General features: G+C 33.7%; 1 protein-coding gene across 2 annotated transcripts; it reads right to left on the reverse strand.

The window, feature by feature from the left end:
* Positions 1-2252: 2252 nt before the first annotated feature.
* LOC132725716 (liprin-alpha-1-like) lies at positions 2253-9491 on the reverse strand (the record flags this gene model as incomplete). Of its 2 annotated transcripts, none has more annotated exon segments than XM_060710904.1 (6): positions 2253-3182; positions 6410-6478; positions 7252-7427; positions 7820-7917; positions 8474-8649; positions 9294-9491. In XM_060710904.1, coding segments are annotated over 6 exon segments (918 nt in total), but the record flags the coding sequence as incomplete, so codon positions are not given.
* Positions 9492-11287: the final 1796 nt, after the last annotated feature.

The following is an 11287-nucleotide window of genomic DNA, read 5'->3' on the forward strand; positions in this document are numbered from 1 at the left end:
CTATATAAAAAATTGTAAATAAATCACTGAACCCCTTTAAAGTCCCGTTTTTGAACCCGTGGTAAAAACCCCCCCTTTTTAGAAAACCAGTATGCATAACAATACTGAAAACTTAAATATATATCTTTAAATTATACAAAATATGTCTAGAAAATTAATGTACATTCCAATTACCTCTTGGAATAAAATAAATTTCAACAAAATAAAATATTTCCCCCCAACCTACCTCCCCTTTAATATTAGCCATTTATAGAGAATAGTGGACAGGTTTGATATTCTGGAATCTTTTATACATGTATGTATGTATATATGTATATAGAGCAGAGATATTTTACTATATAAAATGACTAAGTCGGAAATAGATTTAAATACCAATAAATAAAATATGAATGGGAAAATACAACTTGAGAATTACATACACTTGATTTTTTGTACAAGAGAAGATGTCTCATTTAGTATTCATTTATCAGTTTTTCCACCCCTATAATTGAGTAATGCACTCTACCTACTTTGACTTTGGGCCTATCCATTTTTTATCTCAGGGATTTCAGGATGTAAATTCTAATACAGAGCAGCTAACAGAGCCTGGTTAGTTTGCCTCTTTTTTAATGCTCAGTTTCAAGTCACAATGGTATTGTAATGGTCAAAAAGCAACTTATTCACTTTTACTATTTGAGGAAAGCCTCAGGTGATCCTCTGTGCTATATTTCAGACACAAGTGGGCACCTGAGTGGAACCATCATTGTTCCATAAGTTAGCTGGATAGCTTCCTTTATATGATGAATTCAGAGTCTCCCGCAGGATTTGATCTAACAGCTGTAAGGGGCAAGTGCTATTACGTCAATGACCTTAACCACTCGGCTATTAAGTGGTAACACTGCAATGGTTTCCCAACAGGCCTGTCTATATACTGGTGCTATGTGCATGTCATTGACATCCCTAGTGAATAAATAAGTTACCATTTTATCTTACAGGTGTATGAAACCATAAAATATCTGCAGGCCATAGTTCATAAAATTATTGTTTAAATTTTGACAAAGAATACTTCCAAAATAGTTGCATGAAAGAATATGTTTGTACAATACCTTTAAAGCCCATGGGGCAAACACTTAATCATTATGGAACAGTTAAAACCCTACTAAAACAGCAACATAAAATTTTGTTTTCCCAAACACTTGATTCTGTTTCCATACAATATCTATGCGTGTTAAATAACAATGATCTTCTTTGATACAACTCTTTATTTTTCGAGATTCCACCATAAGATTGTGGATACAACATGATTTTCAACCATGGATAAATTTTATAAAACTATTCCTATAGATAAAGCTTAATACCCTTTAAGAGACACACAGCTAATACAAAAGAACTGAAAATCAAATGGTAATTTATCAAGCATGATGCACGTAAAATGGTATGATATCATTAAATGAATTTTGTTGATAAAAGAGAATGTCGTTTCAAGAGCTTCAAGCAAAATAGTTGTAATTTGGTATGTAATTAAGAATCAGATACCACTACTTTGCACCAAGCCCTAAAATGCTTTGTTCAATATCATATAATTCAAGAAAATCTTGTACAAAAAATGTGATGTGGTACACAGAGGGGGGTATATCTGGTGCTGAAGCTAACGAGTAGAGAAAAGAAAATCAGCTAGCTATAGTTACAGTATATATAAATATATAATGCACAGCATTACTACATGAGGAAAACCTGTGCAAGATTATGCAAATTTATGACTGGCTACGTAGAGCATGGAATACAGTGAAATAATAACATCACTGGCGTATCACTTGGCTGACAGATTGCAGATCGTTCGTACTGATTTATATCAGATTTCTTAACCCTCATCAACTTGTGCAATAGATTTGCCGTGCTTTGAAATCGGAACAGTCCATTGACAGTTTTTAGGGGGGATTTTAGAATGAATATAGAAAGTACTAAGATTGAACAATCAACAGTATAGAGCCTGGTCAAACTGCCTGGATATACAGGCTGACTGGGCTCTATACTGATGAAATAGTATTGTTAATATGAGCCACGTCACGACAAAACCAACGTAATGCGTTTGCGACCAGCATGGATCCAGACCAGCCTGCGCATACACGCAGTCTGATCAGGATCCATGCTGGTCAATTACAAGTAGAGAAACTGATAGCAAACAGCATGGATCCTGATCAGACTGCACGCATGCCCAGGCTGGTCTGGATCAATGCTGGTCGCAAACCCATTATGTTGGTTTTGTTGTGACGCGGCTCATTTTATTCATAACATTCAGAGAGTCAATCTCAGTATTAAAGAAATAGTAAAATTCTTAAAATACCTTAAGAAAGACCCCAGATTCAACTTTTAACACATCAGCTTTTAATCACAAGGCTCCTAGTCATGGAAATTATACCTTGTATACATATTCTTTGAATATACAGTAAATATTTTTGACATCTATATATTTTTACTATTAAAGATTAAGTAAAATAAAATTTCCATGAATTTCATTATTATCTTTTGTCAGTGCTATCCCTTGGTAACATTAACTGTTTCAACAAGAAATCTGTCAACAAAAGTGAGGCGGCCAGTAACTTTTATATTGATAATAAATACTAAAGTCAATAATTCTAGATTCACATTCTGACAAGTTTATATGGCTCTGAAAAGAAATCTGACATCTACATCAACTAGAGAACACACACGAAAAATCTGTCATTAAGAAACAAAAACACGTGTGATGATGACAGTAATGTTCAGATTGCTTCACTACATAAAAATTTGAGTGTACAAAATGCACATCTCCAATACATTGACACACCACAAATTGCTGAATACACTTGTAGTTTGTTTTTATATTTCTTATTGCAGGCTTTTTGTTTCCGAGGCCCACTCGAACGGCAGTGACAACTTCATCCTCGTGCAAAGCGCGGTTTTCCCCAAGTTGAAAAAAACTTGGCTTTTAAATTGGCAAAGACCTAAATATGCAGTACGGGCTAGCAGTTTCTCATCGTTTCAGTTGTACGCTGTTGAAGTGCTGAGCCAGGACCCACGGAGGCAGCTCTCCGTGGCCCCTGAGGTGACTCCTGCCCAGGTTCAGCCCCACCCTCACCATCCTCACTCCCGTCTTTACTCTTGTCCTTATTACGGAATTTCTTACGCCACGAGGGTGCCCGCCGGAATTTTCCGCCTTCGCCCTAAATTAAACAATAGAGCATTCCAAAATTCAAACATTATCAACAATATATATGTCACCATTACTTGAATAAGTTCAATCTGCTAAGAAATTAATTCTTCTCTACTTTAACTTGCTCAATCATATTTGTTTGAAAAAGATTCTTAAAATACAATCAAACTTGCTACAGATGAAACCTCCCAGGCACATTTTGAGTTAAGCTAAATAACTTCCTAGCATAAAGGACGAAAATCTTTCATTTACTGTCCAGTCATAAATACAACTCCCTGCATAGTCAGAGGATTCTAAATGCAAGTTTGACTGTATTTTAAGGAAATTAAAAGTAAAATCACCTCATAAAAAATTATAATGTTGCATTAATAATTTAACGTAATTAGTCATAAGTAGATTTATTTTAGAAAATGCGCATGCCTAGCTTGAAAGCAAATTATATATCAAGATTACGAAAAGTTGGTCATATGTATGAGAAGCTGCTTATCTGTGAGTATAATTAAAGTTGCAATAATTCAATGACATTTCACCATGATTAAATGAGTAAATTAAGCAAGTGTTTAATATAAATAATATTAAGTATATAGTTTATTAAATCAGCTGTTTTATATAGTGGTGTTAGTAAGTTGTGGGTTAATGTATATACAATATAATTATAGTACAATATTTAATATTCCAAGCATGAGACTTCTTAGCATAATTTCTTTGGTTTTATTTCAATTTCTTTGAATTTATTTCAATTTCTTTGGTTTTATTTCAATTTCTATGGTTTTTATTTCAATTTCTTTGGTATTACATTTGTATTTTGATTTCTTTGGTATTATTTCAATTTCTTTGGTATTACTTCAATTTCTTTGGTTTTATTTTAATTTCTTTGGTTTTATTATAATCTCTTTGGTTTTCTTTTCATTTCTTTGGTTTTATTTCTTTTTATTGTACAGTGTAACCTCTACAGTAAGGACTTCTGCAGAGCAATAACCTCGTTATAGCAACATAACCAATTCTTCCTAAAAAGTAAAAACCTTCACAATAAAATGAACCTCTCATAGAGCAACACCTCTCAGCAATGACCAAAAAATGTGTCTCCAAAAAAGGGGGCTGCTCTGTACAGGTGGTATTGCAATTTACTCAAATAATTGGTAAAATTGGGGATATAAAATTTGGATACTCTTGCAAATCATTCCTCTTTTGTCTTCTTATCCCAATAAGTTTTCATGGCTGTCTTCGAAATAGAGATTATATAATTAACTCTTCAACATTTTTAAACCAAAATAGAAGTGTCCTAGTTTTTAACCTTTAGGCAGCCTTAAATTTTCAAAGGACTTAAATGAATTAAAAACTGTCCATCATTACATTCATGGAAATTCATTTCTCATTTTCTTAAATTTTTAAATAATATATCAATAAATGGAAACTTTAATTGTTTCGTACATATTTAACTTATAAAATTCAATGTTTAATTTTCCAAATATCTAGAATATTTACAGGTAATAAGTCTCATGCCTGGAATATGACAACACCACCAAGGGCAATAATAAATGGGATAATGTGAAATATAAGAGCAGTGCCTCTTCAGAGGGGTTGGGTGACATGTTTGGAAAAATGAGAAATTCTGACTGAAATGTAATAATAAAAAGTAAAGTCCTTGAATAAAGAAACAACTTTTCGCTACGAAAACTGCTTTTTTATGAAATGAAATATTTGTTATGATGACTACTCCATATAAAAAGTGAATTTCAGATATGGGACAGTGTGGGTGCGTAAAGATTTATATATATAGATGCAAGGAGAGAATGTGGAATCTAAATGTGGGCATTGAAAGGGTATACATTTTTTGTATAGATGCAATGTGACAACATGTAATTCAGATGTGGGGATTGTGAAAGAGGGGTTGAATAGAAAAAGAAGAGTGTAACATGACAACATGTAATATAGATGTGGGGATAGTGGGGGCAAAGTATAGGTGCAATGTGACAACATGTAATTCAGATGTGGGGATTGTGGGGGGAAAGTATAAGTGCAATGTGACAACATGTAATTCAGATGTGGGGATTGTGGGGGCAAAGTATAAGTGCAATGTGACAACATGTATTTCAGATGTGGGGATTGTGGGGGCAAAGTATAAGTGCAATGTGACAACATGTATTTCAGATGTGGAATTGTGGGGGCAAAGTATAGGTGCAATGTGACAACATGTATTTCAGATGTGGGGATTGTGGGGGCAAAGTATAAGTGCAATGTGACAACATGTATTTCAGATGTGGGGATTGTGGGGAAAGTGTAAAGGTAAGATATAGGTGTATTGTGAGAAAATGTAATCAAGATGTGTGTACTATGGGGGAGTGAAGGGTAAAGTAAAGGTGCAATGTGAGAGTGTGGGGGTAAAAGGTAGGTCTTGAAGTGAAGGTACAATGTGACATTGTATCATTCTGGTTAAATAAGCTCACTGTGACTCCACAAACACTTCAATTTAACAATTATATCATCATTTTTTTTATTTTCATCATTCTCGTATGACAGGTAGTCTGCTATGAACCCCAACCAAAAAACATAATCATATATTCTGAAATTTGATTTTTGCAATTCTTTTTAAAAATATTTAAATGCTTTCATCAATATCTTGATTTAAGACACTGTTGACCAACTAAATTCTTTGTAATTCGTTCAGAGATTATAAGATAGTGACAATACATGACCTTTTTAATGGCTATAACATTTCACTTCCAAGAGAGGTTGAACATCAAACATGACAACTTTTAAGAAAGCTGGCAGAAGGTTAAAAGTGCCCTACCAGGCATAATTTCAGACATAAATGTCGATCATGTTGTTTAAAGGAGCAGACCTCCTGCGATCATCCTGAATAGTTCCGTCACAAGTAATATAACATAGCAATTAAATGAACAAATTATTCAAAGTCAATGGCCAGGAGTTGGAATTCAAGTGACACCGTTCCTGTTTAAACAGCGGCAAATAACCAATGGTGAAGCTTCAAATAAATTCCAGCACATGCCATCTTATACTTCAAAGTAGCGACAGACAAGTTATCTTAATCTATAACTTTAAATATTATACTACAACTATGTTCCGAAGTTTTCAGACTAGAATAGTGTTGTGAAGTCACAGGCTGTTTTTGTTAACTCACCAATACAGGGCTGATACACTGAATAAAAGTTCCGCAACCAAGCACTGCAAAGCCAGGGCACAAGAAAAAAATAAATAAAAACAATACAGACCTACCTCGTCCAACCGTCTGTCCGTACCACTGGCTAGTAAATTGTTAAATTCCCGCTCTAATGTTGAGCGTATCTGAAATACATGGGTAGAAAATTACATTAAAATATGCACTGAGAGGTTAGAATGACAAATACAAAATTCTGGACGATTAACTAAACTACTGACTTCAAAGTATAAAGCATAGTCAATTGTAACTCCACACATTAATCCCCTGGGGTGAACAGGGGTCAGCAGAGAAAAATAGCTGGAAAATTACTTTACCTCTGTCAATGGTGTGGTTTTGTTTTGGCACAAAAGGAGTATGTCTTCATTACAGACAGTCAGACAGGGAGCTTTAAATGGCGATTTTCAAAAAGGACCAAATTTTTTTTCAAATCCATGTCACAGTTATAGGCCTTGTAGATTATCCTATTATGCTCTCAAACAAGTGTGTAAAGTCAAAAAAGAGGGATAATTCTGTCAAAATGTTTGATAAAGTTACCTCCTCCTGGTAAAGATTATGGGCATAATGGTGAACAAGTGTGCAAAGTTTCAAAGCAAGATGTCAATGATATATGACAATATTTGAACTGGTACGCAAACTTTAACATAAGTGGTTACGCCGACGCTGACACTTGGGGTACTAGGATAGCTCTACTTATTCTTTGAATAGTCAAGCTTAAAATTGAGCTACTCACAGTATAGAGCCTAGTTAGACAGTACAGACATACAGGCTGGCCTAGCTCTATACTGGTGGTAACAGCTAATCAGTTTCGGTTCCAGAAGGTTAAAGGTCAAGTATAAAAAGTTAACCAAAAAAAAACAACATTTACATAATACGGTAATATAAAGCTAATAATACTTACAGTTGTGTTTTGTGTTGGTATTTGTAATGCTAAAGCCATACTATTATGATCAAAGCTTTCGTCTAGTGCAATAAGCGCCCCATGTACGCCAGATTCGTGCAGATTATTTGCATAATCTCTTAGCCCTATACATATTACCCATTTTGTAATTCTTTCATTGGTCCACACTAACACATCTAAAATTTAAAGGGGAGAAAAATGTATATATGTACATAACTACAGCAAACTTCTTTCTGATGAAAATGTCCTTTGTGACAATTTGTTTGTTTGTTTGTTTTGGGTTTTACGTCACATCGACACAGTTTAGGTCATATCGCGACGTTCCAGCTTTACTGGTGGAGGAAGACCTCAGGTGCCCTTCCGTGCATTATTTCAGGCACGAACGGGCATCCTTTGTGACAAAACCATGAAATTTCATGGCCACATAGTTAAGTGAACTCACAGTATATAAGTTATAATAATTATGTTCTTGAAATGGCTTTAATTCTAGAACAATATAGATGAGACAAAAACTGGAACCATTATGCAAAAAGGTAAGTTTCATTAGACAGAAGTAATAAATATTTACCTGTATTTTCTTCTGCAGTTTTCTCTCGCCTACTTTCCAATTCCTTTTTATCATAATTAACTCGTTTTAAACAATTTATACCATATTGCAAACTGGTCCTGAAATTACAAGATTAAATCTTAAATTATGTGAATAAAATAACAGATCACTTTTTTTTTGTTTTGTTTTTTTTGTTTACTTTGTTTGGTTTGGTTTTACGGCACACTAACACAGTTAAGGTCATATGGCGTCAAAACAGGAAAAAATATTTTGGCTAACCTCGGGTGTTACAAACTTATACCTACACCAGGGGGCAAAACTCACCTGCTGGAGCTAAAATATGCAAAGACTCTAGTAATTCAAACCCATTTAGTCGCTTCTAACGATCACAAAAGGTTAAACAGGGTTCAATCTGAAATTTCAACCCATAAAGGCCACCCCTCAGCCACATGGGGCAGAACATTTTTTAAATTATCATTATCAATACCTGTTAATCAGCTTTTAGAGAGAAGCAATGGCCATGGGGTTGGTGGGTTTGAGCCCTTCTACTATCATATGAGTAAGGATTCAAAATATATATCATCAATGATTCAAAATAATTGTAGGGGAAAAAAATCAACAATTATAATCATTTATTAATTCTATTATAATGTATAATTTAAATTCTATACACACCTATGAAAGCTATCCACCATTTTTAATTGCCCTCGTAAGTCTTTTTTAGTTAAATGGTCTAACATTCTAGCATCTACAAGACATTCCATGAAATGACTCCTATACTGAGGTAGACCTAGGTTAGGCAACCACTCATTGCCAATCCACTCATGATTCATGTCACCAAATGCTAGAGACTGAAATCATTAAATATCATACATTTTTTATGATGTGACATTGTATTTAAAACTTACAAACCTAAAATATTTTAAATGGAGTTGTCCATTGTTCAATCTGCTTTCAAGCTGGGCAAACCATTCATTTTTTGGGGAAAATGTGCCAGCTTATGTTGGTCTGCAATAGTCTCATGGGTAATAGTCTTTGCCGCCAGCAGGCTTAGGGTTCAGGTATGTTAATAGTTTGTTATAAATAAATTTGAATAGTTATCCGTATTAAGCAATGTATTATAAAAATGTGTACCCTCATGTACTATGTACAAATCAAAATACAAATCTATATCTGTTCATAGAATACAATTCTAAGCGAATAACTTGTGTTTATTCACTCACTCCTTTTTTTCCAAGATATTATCATGCTAACTGTACAAAATAACCATAAAATGACAAGCATGTAAAATTAATGCTTTCAAATCAAATATGGCTAAGAATCGCACAAACAAAAAGATTTTCAATTTCAAGATTTTTATACCATCTTTTGCAATACATATTTTTATGTTTTAAGTTCCCGAGCTGATCTATACCATAATTTCAAACCTTACGGTTTTTAGGCTTAAACTCAATTGCGCTAAAATTGTACACAAAAACAAAAACAAAAATCTTACATCCTGAGAAGTTCTTGGAGCTGAGGGGCTGGTGAGACAGACCATTTCCTGAATGGCTAGGCGAAGTTTGAGACGGTGAAGTGGATTGCTAATGCCTATCTCGCGCTGAATCTCTTGGTCTGATAACGCAGACATAATTGCACCGGACTTAACGTTCGCTCTACACGCTGCTACATACCATGCTGGCATTCCAACCCAAAGCTGAAATTATTTATGTTCTGTATAAGTTTGTGACAAACATGACAATAAGAATTTTTCTAGATTTTTCAAATCAACATATAGGACTAATTGGCAAGGTAAAATATTTGCACATTTCTACCATTCATATGATACCATTTAAACAATTTTTGTTTAATATTTCAACATACACAACCCTCCCTTATAAAGCTTGTGGAACATATTGATTTATTAAACATATATGATCATTAATAACTTAAAATTTAAACTAAACAAGATTTTAGAACAAGAGCTGTCGGTAGGACAGCACACTCGACTTTTCTAAGTGCTTGTATAGTAAAAGAGCCTTTATAATGTTAAATTTTTTAAGTTCACAAAAGGGCTAATTTTTTTTATAAATTCATGTTATAGGCCTTAGAGAGAGTCTAATTATACAGTATTGGCTTGACTATTCAGAAGGTAATGTCACAAGGGTGTTTTATTGAGTATAATAATACTAATTACCTATGAATACATAAATTTGACAGAAAAGGTGCAAAGGCTTGTTATTAAGATGTTTTATCAAGTAAATCACTGCTTTATTATTATGAATGCATAAAATTGTCCCAAAAAAGGCACAAACCCTTCAGTAGTTATTGAGATAACAGCTTACAAGCAAAACTTTACCATGAATTTCAAAGTTGAAAAAGGGGAGAAAAATCAGCCTAAATGCAAGATAGAATTATGGATCTTTGTCAGTGACCTACAATTATGACCCTAAATGCATATGTGAAGTTTTAAATACATATCTTTAATAGTTATTGAGATATGTAAAACTACCATGTAAACATTAACCAAGAGACTTAAAAGTAGAAAAGGGGATATGAATCAGCCTTAATGCAAGATAGAGTTATGGAACTTGGTCAGTGACATACAATTATGACCCTCCAATTATGACCCTAAGTGCATGTGTAAAGTTTCAAGTAAATATCTTTGAAGACCTTTAACCTTTAACCAAAATTTCTAAGTTTCAAAGGGGCGAATAATTCTGCAAATATTGCAGGCAGAGTTATGCAATTTTGCAACTTGATGTACATTGTTACTATAAAAGAGTATTTTAAATTTCAATTGAATATCTCAAGCAATAATTGAGATATTTGACTTTAAAAAAAAACTTTAACCAAAATTTCTAAGTTTCAAAGGGGCATAATTCTGTCAATATTGTAGGCAGAGTTATCCAACTTGTCAATCTGATGTACCTTGTTACTATAAATAAGTATTGTAAGTTTCAATTGAATATCTCAAGCAATAATTGAGATATTTGACTTTACAAAAAACTTTAACCAAAATTTCTAAGTTAAAAAGGGGCATAATTCTGTCAATATTGTAGGCAGAGTTATCCTACTTGTCAATCTGATGTACCTTGTTACTATAAATAAGTATTGTAATTTCAATTGAATATCTCAAGCAATAACTGAGATATTTGACTTTACAAAAAACTTTAACCAACGCTGACGCCGACGCCGGGTCGACTACAATAGCTCTCATATTCTTCGAATAGTCGAACTAAAAATGAAAACGTAACAAAGGTAGAGATACAAACACCAAACATGTACTTGTTCTTTAATCTAATTCACGAGCTTAACCAAACCAGGTAAGGATTTCAGACTTGCAATGAACAAATTCTATTTCAACTACTTTTGAGATTATAAAACTTTCATAAAAATAAAGATGTTTATATAAACAAAGGGATTAAAATGAGCCACATCAAGACAAAACCAACATAGTGGGCTTGCGACCAGCACGGATCCAAACCAGCCTTGCTCTGGCGCCAGGTC

This window comes from Ruditapes philippinarum, unplaced genomic scaffold, assembly GCF_026571515.1.
Source record: "Ruditapes philippinarum isolate M1 unplaced genomic scaffold, ASM2657151v2 ctg5035_1_1_1_1, whole genome shotgun sequence".
In the NCBI taxonomy this organism is placed as follows: Eukaryota; Metazoa; Mollusca; class Bivalvia; order Venerida; family Veneridae; genus Ruditapes; species Ruditapes philippinarum.